Below are 22,399 nucleotides of genomic sequence, written 5' to 3' on the forward strand. Positions count from 1 at the left end.
TTAACTATTTTTAAATTCACAAGTTCACTTGATCATATAATCAGTATGCAAAAGGAAATGGATTTGGCATGCTGTCCATTACTGGAGATTCAATATTAAATTGAGATCAAATCTGGAGAAATGTCATTGGAGGTTGGCAGGTTGAGTTACTGCTTATATACCCCTGAAGCGTGATTGACTGGATTAGATGAACAAGCAGTTTAATTGTAAATAATGTGCCCGAAATAGGTTTGTAACGGTATGATATTTTCTGGATTATGATAACCATTTCATAAAATATGCTTTTTAAGAAGATATACATTTATCCATATATACAGTATATAAATATGTATATATTTATCCATCCATTTATTCTCCATACTGCTTATCCTGTAGGGTCATGGCATATATTTATAATAAATGTTACACTGTTATACTTACATTAAATATTTAATATTAGGGCAATATGTGTCACTTTTATGTAGGTTATAGTTTTCAAATGTGTTTAGGATATTTTTTATTAAATTCTACAGGTTTTTTTTTTTTTTTTTTTAAACCATATAGCAAACACAAAACAAAAGCAGGCACTGACAGATTGTTCAAAGTGGGTGCTCGGCCAAAAATAACTTAAACAGAAAAAATATATATATAAAGTCGGCACACCATGGCTCCAGAAATATCCAAATTTATTGACAGACTCTGACAAAGGTGACATCTAATGGTCTGATGAAGAGCCTGCGTGTTTGAAACATCACCTTTGTGAGAGTCTGTCAATACATTTCTAAATTTCGGAGCCATGGTGTGCCGACTTTATACAATACAATAATGTATGTGATGTATTTACACCTGTGTCCCACCCCAAGTATCTTTTTTGTTTCTGCATATTCAAATTATTCCTTTTATGGTGCTGACAGCACCACCCCCTTTACACACGGCTGGTAGTGTGTGATGAAGCTCATCTCAAGATAATGAAGCCTTTAAAGTGTCCACTGGACCCCGTCCTAACCTGGACCACACTCCCCTCAGCATTCACAACAAGGACAACAGATCCCCCCTTTTCTTTGGACACTTCCCCCATGGACACTATTTATTTAATGTTAAATAGACACCTGGGGCCCTTACGATCCTAGTTATGCCACTAAACATTGGCACTAGTATTACATTCCTAACACTGAATGTGTGAAAGAGTGACAGAATGCGTTGTGAACCTTTGTACTTCTCAGGACCGTCTGGAGGTTGGGGGTCCGGAATGGGATCATACACACTGCAGTCCTTCCCAGTGTAGTTGGAGTCACAGATACACTTCACCTCATTACTGCACGTCTAACAAGGAGAGAGGCAGAAAATATCTAGATAAGCCAAAAGCTGGAACAAAAATATCTTGGCTCACATTACTACAGTATAGCAACACTATCTGGACTAGCAGTTAAATTTACAATGAAAATTAAAGGTTTAGTTCACCCAAAAATGAAAATTCTGTCATTAATTAATCACCCTCATGTCGTTCCACACCCATAAGACTTTTGTTCATCTTTGGAGCACAAATTAAAATATTTTGATGAGAGGTATATGACTCGTCCAGAGACAGCAATATAATAAACACTTTCAAGGTCCAGAAAGGTACTAAAGACATTGTTAAAACCGCCGACGTGACTGCATTGGTTGCTTTTGATATATAAGAAGTCATCGTACTATAAGAATATCCTGTAAGTTTCAGAACTGAAAACTTCCTTGTTAGTCCAATAAAAGCTTTTATTGACACCAGGCCCATTGAACGACTGATTCTGGAATGTGCCTATAGATAGGTAAAACACCGCCTCCGCAGAAGAAATCAACACCTACTTCATCACTGCAACATTAGCCCTGCCCACTGGCATGTTAGTGAGAGAGCGATACAACAGGACAAAAATAACATTACCTTTCAAAGGATCCTTATGCTAGGAATATGGTTATTATTTTCAACAATGTGAGTGTCTCAGTTGCGCTTTATTTCTATTCGGTATTTCACTGTGGATTCTTTGGTAAATCAAACGCATTTCGGCGCAGACTTTTACGATATGGAATCGACAGTAATGCAACAACATGTAAGTAAGTGAGTTACTCCTACTGTTCTAATGCCTGATCTGATATGTAATAATTCATGTACAGTCAGATGTTCTTTGTCTATGTGTCAGTAAATCAAACCAGTGACTAAACGGTCAGTTTCATGTTGTTTCTCATAGTAGGATGAAAATCTGTTATTTAAATGGTGAATAAATCATACAAAGAAAGCCATCAAAGAATACTCCCTTTACAATCGCTAGAGCTGTCAATCAAACAGCGCGTGCTGGAGCTGTCAAACAGCACGAGTTTACCAATGACTGAGTTCTGGGCACGTGCCAAAACTCCCGTTTTATTCAACGAATCTCTTAGTTATATCGCGTTTGCACTGTTAGTGACGATGAAAGCATTTGTTAGTGTGCAGAAATTGAGTTGCAATGACGAGATCACAGCTTTCATATGCTCAACAGCATGTCTGTGATCGGCTGTTCATCAATGCAACCTTTCATGCCACGATCTAAATATAATGCCATAGATCTAAATGTAATGCAGCACTTTTCACGATTAGTTAACCTTAAGAGCCGTAATAGTAAAAATGTGCTAAAAGAGAGAGTAATACTTGGCTATTTCAAATGGAAAGATATCAGCCAATCACAGAAGTGGGCGTTTACGCTGAAGCCTCACAGCAGACATGTGCCTTAAAACAGAGCGTTCAAAACAGAGGGTTAAAATCAGGGTCGCAAAAATGCCTTTTATTTCTAAATTATGACAATTTTGGATGTAAAAAGCATACTAACATTATAAGTGCACCCAGAAAACATTATAAAACAATAAAACAATGCAGTTCATGACCCCTTTAAGGTTGAACCACTGTAGTCATGTCGACTGTTTTAGCGAGGTCTTTAGTACCTTTCAGGACCTTGAAAATGTTGATTATATTGCTGACGAGTCATATACCTCTCGGATTTCATCAAAAATATCTTAATTTGTGTTCCGAAGATGAACGAAGGTCTTACGGGTGTGGAACGACATGAGGGTGAGTAATTAATGACAGAATTTTGTCATTTCATTTCAAGGATGAATGACAATTTTGTTACTTTATGTCAGGGTCAACATTGTCAACTTAATTGACTGCTAATTAAATTTGGACAATGTTAAATTCACATCAGACATTTTGACAACCGGCTATTTTTCACTTTTGATGTTTTCTGAGAACTGTTTACTCTCCCTTACAACAAAACCAATCTTTGTTTTAGCCGATACTTTGTCCATGCGTGAATATAGTTAGATCTAAAATTCGGAGGATCACCCGTATCATTGTTTTATATCGACATATCACCCAGACATAAACTTGCTCTATGGTAAAGCAATAAGGCATTATAGATTTAACAGTATGAATTTGTGTAAAGCTGCTTTGAAATGATGTGTATTGTGAAAAGTGCTATACATATAAATTGGACTTGACATGGCATGGCGTAAACATATAGCAAAAAGAAATGCTTTCTTGTTACATCCTTATATTTTCCATATACAGGTGCTGGTCATATAATTAGAATATCATCAAAAAGTTGATTTATTTCACTAATTCCATTCAAAAAGTGAAACTTGTATATTATATTCATTCATTACACATAGACTGATATATTTCAAATGTTTATTTCTTTTAATTTTGATGATTATAACTGACAACTAAGGAAAATCCCAAATTCAGTATCTCAGAAAATTAAAATATTACTTAAGATCAATACAAAGAAAGGATTTTTAGAAATCTTGGCCAACTGAAAAGTATGAACATGAAAAGTATGAGCATGTACAGCACTCAATACTTAGTTGGGGCTCCTTTTGCCTGAATTACTGCAGCAATGCAGCGTGGCATGGAGTCGATCAGTCTGTGGCACTGCTCAGGTGTTATAAGAGCCCAGGTTGCTCTGATAGTGGCCTTCAGCTCTTCTGAATTGTTGGGTCTGGCATATCGCATCTTCCTCTTCACAATACACCATAGATTTTCTGTGGGGTTAAGGTCAGGCGAGTTTGCTGGCCAATTAAGAACAGGGATACCATGGTCCTTAAACCAGGTACTGGTAGCTTTGGCACTGTGTGCAGGTGCCAAGTCCTGTTGAAAATTAAATCTGCATCTCCATAAAGTTGGTCAGCAGCAGGAAGCATGAAGTGCTCTAAAACCTCCTGGTATACGGCTGCGTTGACCTTGGACCTCAGAAAACACAGTGGACCAACACCAGCAGATGACATGGCACCCCAAACCATCACTGACTGTGGAAACTTTACACTGGACCTCAAGCAACGTGGATTGTGTGCCTCTCCTCTCTTCCTCCAGACTCTGGGACCCTGATTTCCAAAGGAAATGCAAAATTTACTTTCATCAGAGAACATAACTTTGGACCACTCAACAACAGTCCAGTCCTTTTTGTCTTTAGCCCAGGCGAGACGCTTCTGACGCTGTCTGTTGTTCAAGAGTGGCTTGACACAAGGAATGCGACAGCTGAAACCCATGTCTTGCATACGTCTGTGCGTAGTGGTTCTTGAAGCACTGACTCCAGCTGCAGTCCACTCTTTGTGAATCTCCCCCACATTTTTGAATGGGTTTTGTTTCACTATCCTCTCCAGGGTGCGGTTATCCCTATTGCTTGTACACTTTTTTCTACCACATCTTTTCCTTCCCTTCGCCTCTCTATTAATGTGCTTGGACACAGAGCTCTGTGAACAGCCAGCCTCTTTTGCAATGACCTTTTGTGTCTTGCCCTCCTTGTGCAAGGTGTCAATGGTCGTCTTTTGGACAACTGTCAAGTCAGCAGTCTTCCCCATGATTGTGTAGCCTACAGAACTAGACTGAGAGACCATTTAAAGGCCTTTGCAGGTGTTTTGAGTTAATTAGCTGATTAGAGTGTGGCACCAGGTGTCTTCAATATTGAACCTTTTCACAATATTCTAATTTTCTGAGATACTGAATTTGGGATTTTCCTTAGTTGTCAGTTATAATCATCAAAATTAAAAGAAATAAACATGAATGAATATAATATACAAGTTTCACTTTTTGAATGGAATTAGTGAAATAAATCAACTTTTTGATGATATTCTAATTATATGACCAACACCTATAATCATCATTTAAATTTTTTTTTTTTTTTTTTTTTTTACATGAAAGTATTCAAGGCACTTTTGACAATCTGAACTGACCATAGCATGTCAGAACAAGGTCAAATTATCTTATTTTTTTTTATAAGAGGCTTAATAACCTTTACACAGAGCCATAATGTTCTACAAGGGTCTCTGTAATAATTTCCTGTTTTGTGGTTTTCTTGTCACATGGCAACAAAACGGATTCCTCCATGTTGGTTATGCCATACACTGTAAGATATTAATAAAAGATTATACCAAATGACTTTATTTCAAAGAATATCAGCCTTCCAATTCTAGCACTGTAGATAGGGGTGCTCTGAACTCTATGCTCTGAACTTCTGTAGGGTAGGACTTTCAAAGTCTAATCTGGCCCGTGAGACATTTTGAAGGAAAGAAAAAAGGAAAATATGAAAACATGTCTTATATTGCTATGATATATTCATAATATTTTACTTTGGGCTACAGCAAAACAGATAAACTAACAAATTTGTTATGCTGCATGTAATAGTCTTATGGGTTTGGAACGACATGAGGGTGAGTAAACAATCCTTTTAAGAATGAGTCTACACTTTTGTCAAATGTACTAGCCCATGGCAAATGTAACAGTGCTAGAAATGTTAAGTGCATATTTTATCCGGGTCATCTCATTTAAAAAAAAACATCGACCCCAAAACACACAGTATGTGAGTGTGATGTTAGATTTGTCAAAGATGAGCAGCTCACCCCATGATCAGAGCACACTTGTGAGAAGGACGAACCGGGACAGGATGACAGGTTGAAGGTTGTGACCTGCAGACAGCGGTGGTCCAGGCACATCATATTTGGACCACACGGTGTGCCGTCCTCTACGTACCCGAGATCAGTGCCGTCCTCTAACACTGCATGACCCCCACTGAACACACACAAACAATAGCTCTGTGTTACACACAAACACTGCAAAGGTTACTTTTAACACAACCTCTTAACACAAACGTTGGCCATTTTCGGTGGAACCTTGCGCTCCATTTGTCAGACAACAACTTGTGAATGTCAACACTGTGACATTCAGTCCAGTGAATCAGCAGTGCTGAAGACTCTGGAGAGGATCAGTAGCTATGTTTCCATTCAAAGTTGCGAATTTAACTTTGGGAATGATGCATAAAACTTTTACGAATAAAGCACTGTTTCTATCCCATGTGTTCAAGAGAACAAATTAGTTACTTCCTAAGAAATTGGCAAAAAATATCTGTAATAAAAATGGAAGTTGCTGCAATTGGAGAAGAAACTGTGGCTCTTTTTCCCTCCATCATAAATTACTTGCGGCTCAGAGCGTGGAGACAAAATGCAATAAACACTGTTGTGTTATCTTGCGTTTGGATGTTGGAAATGCAATCATGTGAGACAGTTCTGGGAGGTCATTATACCAAATCATTCTGATGACAAACTTTGCTCAGGCATTTCAGAATCAAACCAACATTTGAGATGCTGTGTATTCACTAATTGCGCATCAAGGGATTTATTTGGTAAATGTCTTTCCATTGTAGTTTATGTTCGTCTTCTTTATCCGCATCATTTGGGCATATACATTTTTTATGCATATTATTAGAATTTATGCGCATCTTGGCGTTTCCATCCAACGTTTTTTTATGCGATACCCCAATTTGCGCATAAAAATGGGTGGATGGAAACATCTAGTGATGGACAAACTCCTTCAAGTACACTTACCCAACAGAACAGAAGGGATGAGTCTAGAGACATGTTAAAAGCATTTATTACACAGCTCTCTGAAATGCTTGATTCTGAATGGTCAGGTCAGTTATTCACTGATAACGAGAGCAACACTACACTGGGTATTTGAGGCTGGTGCTTCTTTCATGTCTCTAGTATCACACCATGGACGCACTCTCTCTCGTTTCATTCAAACGCAGCTGGTGCCATCTTGCGCCTCAGTTATCAACTGTACTTACTGTAAAATGAAACCAGGGGACTTCAGTATTAACAGTAGGCCTACAGGAATATTGTTGTAGGGTTTGTCTTGTTGCTAGAATGATTGTTTTGTACACTATAATGGATAAGATAATAAACAGGTAAGATTTTAAAATGCTTTCTTCTCAAATCAATATTTCATATCCCTGTCATTACTTATATGATGAAAAGCTGTGTAAGAAGTAGTACAACTGTACATTATTCATTAAATCTTGTAGTCTCAAATAAGTTGCTTGTTAGGAACTATTTTTTTCGCAGAAGCTTTGCATTTAATGAGCTAATAAAACATTTCAACTCGAATACATTTTTCGTGTCCAATTATTTACTAATGTGGAAAGCAGGCATGTAATAAGCAGGGAATAGTACATCCAGATGGTTGTTATCGTAAAATGTCTCTTCTCATCGGGGGCCTGATCACTCAGTTGGGGTTTATTTTGCAATAACAACTGGCTGGGTGTACATTATCCCTTACTTACTTACTTACCTCTCTGAAATGCTTGATTCTGAATGGTCAGTCGTGACATTCTGAGGTCAGTTATTCACCAATAATGAGACACTAAACTACTCTGGGTATTTAAGGCAGGGAATAGTACATCCAGATGGTGTTATTGCAAAATGTCTCTTCTCATCGGGGTGCTGATCACTCTGTTGGGTTTTATTTTGCAATAACAACCGGCTGGGTGTATATTATCCCTTACTATCCAACACACTCTCATGGCAATTCGTAACTATTTTATGGTTTGGCAATTCGTACAATCTCATCCGTACATTTTTGTACAATTTGCTTACGTCCTACTGATAGTTAAGTTTAGGTGTTGACCTTTCTAAAAATCATACATTACAAATCACATCATATGAATTCATACAAAATCACCACCTTGTAAAATAGTTAGTTTTTTTTTTTTTTAATAAGATCAGGTTATTTACTTGAACTAAAAGAACTTGTGGTATCTGTCAGGAGACTCCAGACTGCCAGAACTATTTTTAATTTGACAGTGTCTTAAAAACATGACACTTGTTCTGAGAGCAGAGAGACTCAATGCAGTGGCCAAAGACCTCCATCTCACCTTAAACCCCAGAATTTTCGGGTAGTCCTAAATTCACCTTAACCAGTATCTTGTTTTCCATTAAAAAAATATCTGAACATGCTTAAAATAAATTAATTATACCCAAGAAGCAAATATCTGCATTTACCGACAATCCAGGTACTTGTTCTGGTGGTAGATGGTCAGACTTGTGACTTCACCATGTAAGTCTCCATACCGTGGTTTCACCGTGATATTAGTGCACAATAAAAATCCGCACAATACATCCCTGTGAAATAACACAGAAAGAAATAACAGTGAAAGACCGATAAAGAAGAAAGAGAACAATCCTTCCAGCAAAGAGAAACAATGTCACTAAAAAAGGTTATGAAACATTGTTCTGGCTGTTACTCACTGTTTATTGCACTGAATCCAGCTGCGCGAGCTGCTGTCCTGACCACAGTTGCCACGCTCCGTACCCTCGATGTTCAGCTTCTCATAACACATGCGATCTGCTGCGTCTAATGGCACACATGATCAAATAACTGAACACCGTGCATGTGCGATTTCAGTTACGGGATGGAATAGTGTATATTTGACAAATAACCAAGCCAAATGAACTCCCAAAATCTGCTTTTTACTTTAACGGAACTGTTTTTGAAGTACTGGGAATAACATGTTACTTATTAAATTGACACAAAAATTAATTTTCAAGTAACATGTGACACTTTCCCTGACAAATGTAACTGAAAAATTCTCCTTTCCCATTCTGGGTGAAATCAGCAATAAAGGTCACTTACATTGCTAGAATGATGGGTATTGTAGTTAGAGAACATGTGTCATGCTTATCAGTGACAGGAAGTTTTTCCTAACTAACATCTGGGGACAAAAAACTTACAATATATTTACCGCAATAATTAATCTAGGTTAATGTTTTGGTTGCATATATTATGGGTTATTAGTAGACATTTTTAAAACATTAAAGTGCCTCTATTATGCTATTTTAAAAGTTTAGGTTTACAATAGGTTTACTTGCATCCAAGGTCAAAAAACAATTTATTTTTCTCATAATATACATTGCAGCATAACCTCTTTTCTGTATAAAACAACTCAATCAAGGATCCAGAAACTCTAAATCGATCCTTTCCGAGAGTCTACTATGCTCTGATTGGTCTGATGGCCCAGACTGTTGTGATTGGTCTACCGCTTACAGCGCGTTTCAGAAACAAAACTCCCATTACCATATCTGAATTTCAGCTCCGGAGGCTTCCTGTAACATTTAGTTTGGTTTTCAGTTTCATGTACTTTTAATTTGTATTTCCTTGTTTCCCCTATGTTTCGTTACTGTTTCCTTTGCTCTAGTTGCTAGTTTGTTGTCATTGTTACCTATTGTTTTTACCTGCGTCTTGTTTAGTTCCTCATTAAGTCTGGTGTATTTAAGCCCTCAGTTTGTTTCAGTTCATTGTCCTATATTGTCTATGTATACTGCTTAGATGTTACGTTTCTGCCTCTCTTTGTTCTTGCAATATAAGTCCACCTCTCCATCTTCCCCGCCATAACACTTCCTCAGCACTTGTATACACAGTGATAGGAACAGTAATGATGGCGTCAGTTTTACCATATCAACTAGAGCCTGAGCATGCAAAGTGGATTTGCTTTTGCAGCGCAGAAAACAGCTACAGTATTTGAGGGCAGGTCAAAGTAGACATTGTTCGTGGGCAGCCATTAGCTGTGTTTCCATCGTTGGGCCAAAAGTGAGAGTGTTAGTGTTTGCCAGGGCCAAAAGTGTTTCCACCGTCACTTTGGGGGCTTCCTCAGGGCTTCCTCAGGGCCAACAACCAGGGGTTTTTGTCAAATGCCCGTCAAATGCCTTGGGCCAAAGCGGGCCAACTGGGGCTTGAGAAGTGGTCATGAACAAGGATGGAGTTTATCTGAGTCAGGAGGTGTCAACACTGCTGATTATTTCCCATATTATTATATCAGGCTACCAGCTAACAAACATTTAAGACATTTAAAACAATTTTCAGCTAAAAACTCACTTTCAGACACCAGCAAATGTTTGAAATAATTTTGGATTACAACCCAATAGGCATACTGATCACTGTATGAGGCAGAAATATATTTATATGCAAAGGCTAATTATGCTAACAATTGCGATAATAAATACATATATGATGATGGAAAATACCAGAGACCACTTAAAGAATAGACAAATCATATATAATTATAATCGTGTATTTATCAGTCTCTTCTGTGCCTTTGTTGATACCAGACTAATGCATCTGCAATATTTCGCAATATTACTGTTTTTACTGTATTTTTGATTAAATAAATGCAGCCTTGGTGAGCATAAGAGACTTCTTTCAAAAACATTAAAAACTTTTCTGTGCATGAGCTCCCTCTGTTGCTCTGCTGTTTGTTTGTGGTGCTCAGTGACTGTCTACGACTCTGCATAGCCTTACGGACGTGTGATGTCTGTGCAAGCAGGGTGCGTGGAGGTATGGAAATACATATGTTGACAGGCAGGTAGGACATTGAATGCAATGAATGGACGAACATTTTTTGGTCCTGTTACAGAACACACTGATGATGTGTGATATCTGCGCAAGCAGGGTGCACAGAGGTATGGAAATACATATGTTGACAGGCAGGTATAGGACATCGAATGCAATGATTAGACAAACATTTTTTGGTCCTGAGACTTCCACAGAAGGTATATGTACAGTGCTCAACGTAAATGAGTACACCCCCTTTGAAAAGTAACATTTTAAACAATATCTCAATGAACACAAAAACAATTTCCAAAATGTTGACAAGACTAAGTTTTATATAACATCTGTTTAACTTATAACATGAAAGTAAGGTTAATAATATAACTTAGAGAACAACATTTTCAGTTTCTCAAATTAGGGTGATGCAAAAATGAGTACACCCCACTGAAAGTCTCTGGAGCAAAGCTAAATTTTAGACTACAAATGTCTAATTTAACAAGAATTCAACCACAGGCGAGTCTAATTATTCATTACACAGGTGTCCAGCAGACAGTTGACTATAAAAGGGTGTTAAAACCCCTTCCCATTTCATGCTGTCAGCAATGGCACCATATGGAAGAGAAATGTCACAAGACCTGAGAAAGAAAATCATTTCTTTACACCAGAAAGGTGAAGGCTACAAGAAGATCAGCAAAGCTTTACTTATCAGTCGGAATACTGTAGCAAAAGTGGTACAGAAATTTAAAAAAGATGGAACTGCAACCATCTCACAGAGATGTCCAGGTCATCCATGGAAGTTAACACTTCAACAGGAGCGTCTTCTGATGAGAAGGGTTGAAGAAAATCGGCATGCAAGTTCACTGCAGTTATCTAAAGAAGTAGAAAGCCAAACTGGGGTGACTATTTCCCGTGACACAATACAGCGTACACTGCAGAGGAATGGCATGCATGGGTGCTGTCCACAAAAGAAGCCTCTCCTAAAGCCCAGGCACAAAAAAGCCCGCCTAGAGTTTGCCAGGGCCCATGCTGACAAAGATGAAGACTACTGGGACTCTATACTCTGAAGTGATGAGACCAAGATAAATGTTTTTGGAACTGATGGCTTCAAAACTGTATGGTGTCCAAAGGTGAGGAATACAAAGAAAAATGCATAGTGCCTACAGTGAAACATGGTGGTGGCAGAGTCCTTATGTGGGGCTGCATGAGTGCTGCTGGTGTCAGGGAGCTGCATTTCATTGATGGCATCATGAATTCACAGATGTACTGCTCTATACTGAAAGAGAAGATGCTACCATCACTCCGTGCCCCTGGTCGTCGTGCACTTTTTCAACATGACAATGATCCTAAACACACATCTAAGGCCACTGTGGTTTTTCTGAAGAAAAACATGGTGAAAGTGATTCATTGGCTCCTGATCTGAACCCAATTGAACACCTATGGGGAATTCTGAAGAGACAAGTTGAGCATCACTCTCCATCCAGTCTCTAAAAGAGGTCATTCTTGAAGAATGGAAAAAGATAGATGTTGCAAAATATCGCCAACTTGTTCATTCCATGCCTAGAAGTCATTAAAAATCATGGAGGCCATACAAAGTACTAGATGTAGCAGTTTTTGTTGTGGGGTGTACTCATTTTTGCATCACCCTAATTGGAGTAAAACTGAAAAATGTGTAATCTAAGTTATATTATTAACCTTACTTTCATGTTATAAGTTAAACAGATGTTATATTAAACTTAGTCTTGTCAACATTTTGGAAATTGTTTTTGTGTTCACTGAGATATTGTTTAAAATGTTACTTTTCAAAGGGGGTGTACTCATTTACGCTGAGCACTGTACATGTTTTTACATGTTTTTTTTTTAAATATTTAGATCACTTCTATTATTGAATTCTATCAGGATGTGCAGGGAGTTTCAACCAGTATAACAAAAAGTGTTTATAAAAAAACTTGCCTAACCCTACATTTAATGGAGCTGTTTTATGCATTCCTGTGAACACACATAAATGGAAGAAGGTGCGACTAAATAAGTATGTGTGTTTTCATTTTATTTGAGGTAATGATAAATACCAGTTTGATTTAGAATTATTGATGTGCACTCCTGACACAAATAAATAAATTATTGTCACTGTAAATTTTTTTTTATTGTAAATCATTGGTCAAATATCGATTCTGGAGTCTTAAGTCTAAAAGACACTTCTGTCATGCTCTAGCTAGTTTTCAGTCAGCTAGCCCCATGCTGGTAAATGTTGGGGTTGTGTGATGTTGTTCTATGGGAGTGTGTTAAAGGTGGGTTTTAGGGTAGCGCTGCGGGGCTATTGGCACAACAGTGGAAATACAGCTTGATTTGGCCTTGCGGCTCGAGCCCTGGCTCGCACTGGCCCAACAGTGGAAAAGCGGTTTTTGAAGACCATAGACAAGCATTATGTAAATTTGTTCCAAACCTATGTAGGTTTGTACTGGAAGTCTGACTAGCTTTACTGATGACTTGTTTCAGGCAGTTCAGAATCAGTTCTTTCTTCTGGAAGATAGTAACTACATTTGTCCATCTTTGAAACTTTGCAGACCTTTTGCATTCACAATCAGCTGTATTACTACATGAAAGGTAATATCCAAAAAAAGCATAATAGGAGCACTTTAAAAAATTATTTTTAAAATGATTCATTGCACTAATTTAAAATTAACTAGGCAATCACAGACATCATTCATTGTCACACAAACCAATATCTGATTATCAAGTAACCAGGAGACAATCATCTGACAAATTCAGGCAATTTTGTTAATAACCTGTCTGATTCATTTTATGCATATTGGCACAGTCCAGTTGCTGCTTCTCTTTCATCACATTTTCTACAACAACCACAGCCCAAATGTTCAAATAAAATGAATGCTGCAGTGATCATACAAAGAGTCATCATTAACTGGAGTGCTGTGCAGAAAGTGCAGAAGACACCAAAAAAGTGTCTTCATTAAAAAGTTATGGGAAGGAACTACTGTCAGAAATGCACAAATTGATGAAACAGTTTTGTAAATTATTATGTTTTTAATTCCCGAGGAAGCATTGCTTGAAGCAGGTAAAATTCAAGACTGGAGATTTAATTTCGAACACTATTCTAAAAACAAAAAAATCAAAACAGTACAGATTTATCCTAACAGAAACCAAAACCAACCATAATGTCTACATCTGTAATTAATATTCATTACTTGTTTTGAGGTTTTTAAACATATACTGTACAATATTACTCACTGTGGCCCCAGAGCGCCTGACACTGGGCATCCCTTGTCTTACAGCGGCCCCCATAGCAGCGGCCCTGAGAGAGCCAGAAGAGAGTACATCAGCTGATAGTACACACACACACACACACACACAGTAGCCTAATAACAGTAGCCTCATGGGTGCAGAAACGCTGAGATCACACTTCCAGTCAGAAACTACTTAGTCATTGGAGAGACTTGCTTGTGGGATAAATGAAATGATGACTAATGCATTGTGTAAACACCACATTTCTACAATTAACTACATCGGGAACTGAACACTTATGCATCTACACACCTCTAAGTGTAACTATAAGGCCAAGACAACTGCCAAATCAGCCAGCAAATCCCAAAAAAAAACAAAAAAACAAAACAAAAACAAAAACAGAGTGCCCCTTTAATCATTGAAACAGTTTCATTTAATTTAATTTAAACCATAGTTCATGTACAGTAAGGCCTGGTTGCACAGATAGGACTTAGATTAAGCCAGGGATAGACATTAGTTCAATTAGGACATTTAAGTAGCTTTTATAAACATGCCTTAGAGACAAAACAACAGCAGTGACATATTTTAAGATATGTCGGTGCAAGCTGCTTTCAGTTAAAACAGCTCAAACATGAGTTTTAGTCTGGGACTAGGCTTAAGCCTTGTCTGTTAAACCGGGGGTGATAGTTTTAAAAGACAAGTCTGCCAGTGTTATGCAGTAAATCATGCAAACAAAATACAGCAACAATGCTTACTACTGTACTACTGTTGTAAGAAACCTGTTCATATTAGATAGAAAAACAGAATATTTTACCAGTCCAGCATTGCACATGTAACCATCCAGTTTGTGGACATTATGAGGACACTGTTCGAGAAATTAATGAGAAGCATATGTAAATTTCTTACATTATTAGGATTATTATGATGATGATGATGATTTTATATAAATGTATCATTACTTTACTCGAATCGCCAGTGCATGTTTCCGGTACATCACAGTCATTCACTGCATCCCTGCAGACCACTCCTCTCTGCTCATACTGCAACACACACAGTCTTTCAGTGAGTTAAATACACAACAAAACTATACAAAATTAATCTAAATTACAACAGCAACAAAAAAAGTTTTGACTGGTGACTTAGGATTTGTCCCTTTGAAAATGAAAAGTCATTCTAAACAATATTTTTGTGTAAGAAACACACAAATGTGAAAAAAAATTATTCACACATAAGCCTTCTCTCCAGAGAGTGCACAGTTCAAGAACCACTGTGACTGGATAATGGAGTCACCTAACAGAATAGAGTCTGATATGTGAATGAATCATTCAGGCTGTTTTGTGAACCAGATCAACTGATACAGGAGCAGATCTACTGGGGTGACAAAAAAAAGAGATTGATATCCCAATGTATAAAATATAAATGTAAGCATTTTCTTGGACCGATTTACAGCAGTGGCACTTCAATGTGATGAGATGAAACTACATTGTGTTGGGACATAATGACAAGAAAATATTCTCGATGGCTCATGCAGTGCACATCCAATCTAGTCCAAATAAATGACTCTTATGAACCGGTTCTTTTTAGTGAATCAAAAACATACAATGCAACCAGTGTAGTGTAGATCTCAAACAAATCACTCTGGTTCTTTTAAAGAATCGAAGCATTTGTGTATATATACACATGTCAGTATATTATTTATAGGGCTGTAACGCATTAATTTACATTAAAAATATGAAACGCAATTAACACAGTATTTGTTTTTCCCCATCCTGGCAGACTTTGGCTAGTGTTACAGTATATGACCACGCTATCTGGATTCCACTCACCAGCTCCACAAAGTGAGAGAGAGCAGCCAAAAGAGGACAGTCCACTATGATCAGCCTCACTCACCTCCGCATGCTTCTCTTTGGGAGACCCGCAGAGCTCCGGTATTTCAAGCTCTGTCTGGCTAACTGTTTTTGATCCTTTCTGTAATGTGCTTATCTCAATGATTAAGACACACAGGTGAAAATGAGCGCAAATATTTGTGATACTGGTGTTGTATCGACAGGATCAATCCTCACATAAAAATATTGATACCAAATATTTTAACTAGTGATTCATATTGTGATTAATGCGCAAAATAAACGTAGTGGGGGGAAAATTAACTGACAGCTATCATTCAAACAGGGAGAGCTGATATTGACAGAGACAGAAATATTACTACATTACCATTTACACCAGTGGCAGATCTAGTAAGTTATTTATTGGGTGGCAAAGGGGTGGCATGAGGATTATGAGGGGTGGCAACCCCAAAACAAACGCTCATGCATAGTTTTTGTAGATGTATGGCCTAACATACACTGTCAAAGGTGGTTGCTCAGAATTAAGTGCAGGAACAAACTAAATAAACAGTCTTTAATACAAAAATACTCAGGAACACTCAGGGAAACAGATATAACAAGACATTAACATTGACATAGACAAGTCAAAGACTGCAGAAACACAAAGTGTATAAATACACAGGGACAAACAAGTTAATTAATTGAACAGGTGATTAGAATGCAACAATCAGGCAAACACAGACAAACATGACAGAACCAAAAAACACAATATACACGTTACATACACATTTGTGTTCATGAATATGCAAAATAGTTTCATTACCACAAAGAAATTACAATATCTATACTGTTTAAAAAGAATTAAAAATAAACAACAAAATGTCAATATCCAGGGCAACAAATCAGATTCTAAATGTCTCTGAGTTTGTATCATTACACTGTTAAAAATTTTGCATGGTTTTACTGTGAGTTTACAGTATTAGATAACACAAAAATTACTGTAAACAAACAATATTATACTGTATTTCTACAGTGCATATGTACTATGAAGGTACCCAAAATGCAGTACAGCATGAATAGATTATGCTTATTAAAAGAAAAATTGTGTGTTGCAAGATGATGTCACATCTTTCAAAGATGTATTTCAGCAGTTGCTTCACTATTGTAAAAGATCCATCTACAAACAGTTATGAATTTGAAATAAGATATTGGTAAATCTTAATGCTGAAATAATGCTAAAATAAAATCTTCATGTTCATGTTTGACTAACTTAAAATCAGCCAAACAGTTTATTTTATATTCTAGCTTGTCATAGTTTTAACAAATCATTGTTTTCAATCAATGTTTTCATTTGACACACTTCTGACTTGGCGAGATCAGAAATTTTAATAAGAATACAGCGCCCTCCACAATTATTGGCACCCTTAGTAAATATAAGCAAAGGCGGCTGTGAAAATAAATCTGCATTATTTATCCTTTTGATCTTTAAATTAAATTCTAACCTATCATTGAAGTACAACAATTGAAAATGGGGGGGAAAAGCTCATTATGAAATAAATGTTTTTCTCTAGTTCACGTTGGCCATAATTATTGGCACCTAATTATTGCAACGTTCTTTTCCCGAGATAACAGCTCTAAGTCTTCTTCTAAAATGCCTGATGAGTTTGGAGAACACCTGACATGAGATCAGAGACCATTCCTTCATACAGAATCTCTCCAGATCCTTCAGATTCCCAGCTCCATGTAGGTGCTTCTCTTCAGTTCACTCCACTCATTTTCTTTAGGGTTCAGGTCAGGGGACTGGGATGGCCATGGCAAAAGCTTCATTTTGTGCTCAGTGACACATTTTTGTGTTGGTTTTGATGTTTGTTGTGGATCATTGTCCCGATGGAAGATCCAATCACGGCCCATTATAAGATTTCTAACAGAAGCAGTCAGGTTTTGATTTTTATCTGTTAGTATTTGATAGAATCCATGATGCCATGTATCTGAACAAGATGTCCAGGACCTCCAGCAGAAAAATAAGCCCACAACATTAAAGATCCAGCAGTATATTTAACCGTGGGCATGGGGTACTTTTTTCCATGTGTGCACCAAACCCATCTGGTGGGTTTGCCGGCCAAAAAGCTCTTTTTTTTTTTGTTTTGTTTCATTTGACCATAGAACCAGGTCCCTTTTTAAGTTCCAGTCTTGTCTGACAACTGAATATGCTGGAGATTGTTTCTGGATGAGAGCAGAGGATTTTTCTTGAAACCCTCCCGAACAACTTGTGGGGATGTAGGTGCTGTTTGATAATTTTTTTTTAGGCTTTCTGAGACTTAAGACTCAACTAATCTCTGCAATTCTCCAGCTGTGATCCTTGGAGAGTCTTTGTCCACTCAAACTTTCCTCCTCACCGCGCATAAGGACGATTTAGACACACGTCCTCTTCCAGGCAGATTTATAATATCTTTAGTGGATTGGAACTTCTTAATTATTGCCCTGATGGTGGAAATGGGGATTTTCAATGCGTTTTTTCTTATAGCCATTTTCTATTTTGTGAAGCTCAACAATCTTTTGCTGCACAACAGAACTATATTCTTTGGTTTTTCTCATTGTGATGAATGATTAAGGGAATTTGGCCTTTGTGTTTACACATATTTGTACTCCTGTGGAACAGGAAGTCATGGCTGGACAATTTCATGCTCCTAGTCACCCTGGTGTGTTAAAAAAAAAAAAAAAAAAAAAAAAAATGTAAATATGAATGGGAATATACTTCAGAGATAATTTCTAGGGGTGCCAATAATTGTGGCCAACATGTATTGGAGAAAAACATTTCATAATGTGAGTTTCCCCCCACTTTCAATTGTTTTGCTTCGATGAAAGGTTAGAATTTTGTGAATTTTTTGAATGAAAGAGCAAAAGGATAAATAATGCAGATTTATTTTCACAGCCACCTTTGCTTATATTTACTAAGGGTGCCAATATTTTTTGGAGGGCAATGTATACAAGGTACAAGATCCCAAGCAAAAAGAACACTAATCACCATTATGGGGACTTCAAAACAATTGTGTTAAACAACATAATTTCTTACAGTGGCATGGTTAAAGACAGCTTCATAATGTGAATTCACAGTAAAAGAGCAGAGCAGTGAATTACTGTTATGTAAGCATCATTTTGCAGTACTTCATGAGAAAATGATGCAGCATGCATTACTTTCACAATAAATTTCTGACTACAGTAATTTATTGTAAAATAATACTCTTCAATCCTGTAAATTCCTGGCAATTTTTTTTTTTTTTTTTTTTTTTTTTTACAGTGTATTACATACAGAAGACAAATTATTTTATTAATATTACATAGGCTAAGGCTACTTGGATGATATAAATCACAAGTTTAAGAGCAACAAAAACTTTTGAGTTTGCTAACATTAGAAAGAAATAGCCTATCAAAATATCAAAGCACTGTGCCTGGATTAGTCTGCAAACAATGTTTGAGTTTCTGTTATTAATTAGGTGGAAATGCCTGTATGGATGTTATGGAAGTTCAGTCAGAGCACCCTAGCAACCATACAGTATACTGTAGCAAGACCCCAGCAACTGCATAGCAAAAGGCTTGCAAGTTTGCAACCACCCAGAATATCCTAACAACCACCTAGCAACACTTTAGCAGACACACAGAACATCATCTATTCTGACTTTACTTCAAACTATTTTATATTTTTAAACAAGACTTTAAATTAAGACAAGGCAGCATACATTTATCTTTCAAACTTTTCAATCTAGTTAATTAAGATTAGAATCTTACCAAACTCAGCTATTAGTTTCGTGATCCTATTGATTCAATTATTTATTTATTTTTTTGTCAGATGGCAAAAAGGCCTATATCCATGATGAAAGTGTAGCAGGCAGTCGGAGAATCTGCTTGCCAAACAATATGGAATCCCAGACATAACCTATCCAGATGGGATTAGATTTCTCAGGGGACCTCTGAGTTAGCCAAGAAGCAGTCATTTTCCAATTCACAAACAAATAGAAAAACAGTCCATTTGTAATTGGGCTGCACTGCGTTTTTGACTAACAAAGAACCAGTTCATAAGAGTCATTTGTTAATAAACCAGGAAGTATGACCATATTAGCCCTGGTTCTGTCAACACTGCATTGGCTCCCTATTAAACACTGTATACATTTTAAAATCTTGCTAATTATGTACAAAGCACTAAATGGTTTAGCTCCCCAGTACTTGAGTGAGCTCTTAAAACATTATAGTCCTTCACGTCTATCGCGATCTCAAAATTCTGGCCAGTTGATAATACCTAGAATATCAAAATTGACTGCTGGCGGTAGATCCCTCTCCTTTTTAGCACCTTAACTTTGGAACAGTCTTCCTAGCATTAAATACTGTCAGTTTAAATCTAGACTAAAAACGCATCTCTTTAACCTGGCATACACATAACACATTATCTACTTCTATAATTCAAATCATGTAAATTGTTAGGCTGCATACATTAGGTCAGCCGGAACCGGGAACACTTTTCATAACACCTGATGTACTCGCTACATCATAAGAAGAATGGCGTCTACGCTAATATTAGTCTCTCTCTGTTTATCCTGAGGTTTACCGTAGTCTGCCAGATCCAGTCCGTATCCAGATGAGATGAAGGACCTGCGCCTAGACACGACGACAACGCAGCCCTGAAGTGTCAACTAAACTATCCCCTGCGAAGGCCTCCTTCCTTTCCTTTCCCTATGTATAGATAAAACGTTATGAAAATGATTCCAGTTCACATGGAATACACATTCAAATGCGCATACCTATAGACTATACACGTAAATGAATGGCAAGAACGCATTAAAAGTCTTCTGTTTTCAGTTAAAAATGTGTAATTTAAGCCCCTAAGTTAATAATTAACGATTTTTACAACGGAAGTGATTCAATCAAAAACTTACTTTAGCTTGATAATAACTTTTTCCTAGAGCTGCTGTAAAGCCAAAACAATGTGAAGCTGTTGTGAAACAATCTGTATTGTAAAAAGCGCTATAAAAAAGAAGATGACTTGACTTGACTAATGAAGCTGACTACACTGGGCGCACTGCATGTACGTACAACCCGCTAGGACAATTTATAGAAATATGTTTGTTTTGGCCATTATTTTGTGTTACGCTTGAATTGAAGTGGTACAAGAAGCACTGCTTACATTTTTATTTTATACTGGGATAATTCTGGTTTGACAGTGCTTTTTCTTAGGGTGGCAGTTGCCACCCCCGGTAGATCCGCTTTGACTATGGACAACTTTTATGATCCTAACTTTTATGACCTAAAACAGAACAAAAACCACCATTATGATGGTCATTTAGTCCTTTTTGGAGTTTGATACACTTCCTTATACAACCTCTGAAGGGTCTTGGAGCCTATCCTAGGCTGAAGGCAGGGGAAAGAAGTAGATGATGACAGAAAACATTTTATGGGGTGAACATTTCTAACACCACTTACCTTGCAACGGCTACAACAGAGTCCATTGCTACACATTGCATCATGAGTCAAAGTGCATTTTTTACAGCATGCACCCCCAGCACGAGAGCAATCCTACAAGAGTGCACAACCAATAAAAACAACCCGTTAGCTTATCAAAGCATTGCAATGGTCATCTTCCTGTTCTCTTATATTAGCACACTTCAAGGCAGGTTGCATATTTAACTAATGAATACTTAAAGAATGATTTCTGTTTCTGCTGGATTTTCAAAGGAAATGTGTGTCACCCACCACTTGAGAGCCACAGTCACATTCTTCTCCCTGTTCCACAAAACCATTGCCACATTCAGGAGGATCCAACAGCTGTAGTGACAGAAAATATCATGTCACTGCAAGATACTTATAATAAATATGCAGTGTTAAGCAAGCTACTCAAAAAATGTTTTAGGCTATCTATCAATTAACATAAAATCTATCCTTTAAAGAAAGGAGCTAATTGCCTATAAGCTACATGGTAAACGTAGGTAAATACAAGCTACTTCATATAATTATTGCTGTCTGTGAGGTGCTTTTTTCCGAGAATGCAATGTGCCATAAGTGGCACAAATTTTTGCATAATTTGTACTGGCCATTACAAGGTACTCTGTGAGAGCAGAAGTGTCCAAGATACTGTGAAACCCCTTTGGACATTTTTACAGACTCTGGTGCCTTCAAAATACAGAATAATTTGTCTACTGCTGTGATCTCTGCATATCCCAAAAGGGACCAACTCAGCGTTCACATGCCCCACATCAACAGTTCAGAGTGGGTCACCACTGAAGCATATACTATAGGGGTGGACATCCTGGCCCCCTTCCCAGTAACACTCAGAGTACTTGAAGAGTTGCACAGTGTCCAGAGGAGGAACTTTAAAGTACAGGTGTTCATGAGAGGTCTATCAAGAGCTTGAGGCCAGGGAGACCTACCACCATTCTCCTGCACCCCCAAAGTGATGGACTGGTAGAGCGTTTCAACTGTACCCTAACCATCTAGCTTGGCATCTTGGTTAAACAACATCAGCATGACTGGGCCCACTATCTCGTCCTGGTCCTGTGGGCATTTAATTTTGTTTGACAGTGCAGGAATCCAGAAAATACACCCCAACATCTCTCATGTTTGGACAAGAGATCACTACAGCTAGATGTTCCACTGGAAGCAAAGCAGAGGTACTTTGTCCAACTCTGAAAGCAGCAGAGTGGTCCATGGCTTT

General features: G+C 37.6%; 1 protein-coding gene across 3 annotated transcripts in view; it reads right to left on the reverse strand.

Annotated features, from left to right (window-relative positions):
- adam11 (ADAM metallopeptidase domain 11) overlaps positions 1 to 22,399 on the reverse strand; it is a 65,965-nt gene that overhangs the window by 10,561 nt on the left and 33,005 nt on the right. For all 3 annotated transcript variants that reach the window (XM_051914924.1, XM_051914923.1, XM_051914925.1), the window contains exons 16-24: positions 21,442 to 21,513; positions 21,172 to 21,264; positions 14,836 to 14,916; positions 14,691 to 14,741; positions 13,883 to 13,946; positions 8,563 to 8,668; positions 8,317 to 8,436; positions 5,881 to 6,049; positions 1,188 to 1,302 (exon numbers count right to left, since the gene is read on the reverse strand). In XM_051914924.1, the coding sequence (XP_051770884.1) occupies positions 1,188 to 1,302; positions 5,881 to 6,049; positions 8,317 to 8,436; positions 8,563 to 8,668; positions 13,883 to 13,946; positions 14,691 to 14,741; positions 14,836 to 14,916; positions 21,172 to 21,264; positions 21,442 to 21,513 (871 nt within the window). The remainder of the gene's footprint in view (positions 1 to 1,187; positions 1,303 to 5,880; positions 6,050 to 8,316; positions 8,437 to 8,562; positions 8,669 to 13,882; positions 13,947 to 14,690; positions 14,742 to 14,835; positions 14,917 to 21,171; positions 21,265 to 21,441; positions 21,514 to 22,399) is intronic.

Source organism: Ctenopharyngodon idella, chromosome 12 (assembly GCF_019924925.1).
Source record: "Ctenopharyngodon idella isolate HZGC_01 chromosome 12, HZGC01, whole genome shotgun sequence".
Classification (NCBI taxonomy): Eukaryota; Metazoa; Chordata; class Actinopteri; order Cypriniformes; family Xenocyprididae; genus Ctenopharyngodon; species Ctenopharyngodon idella.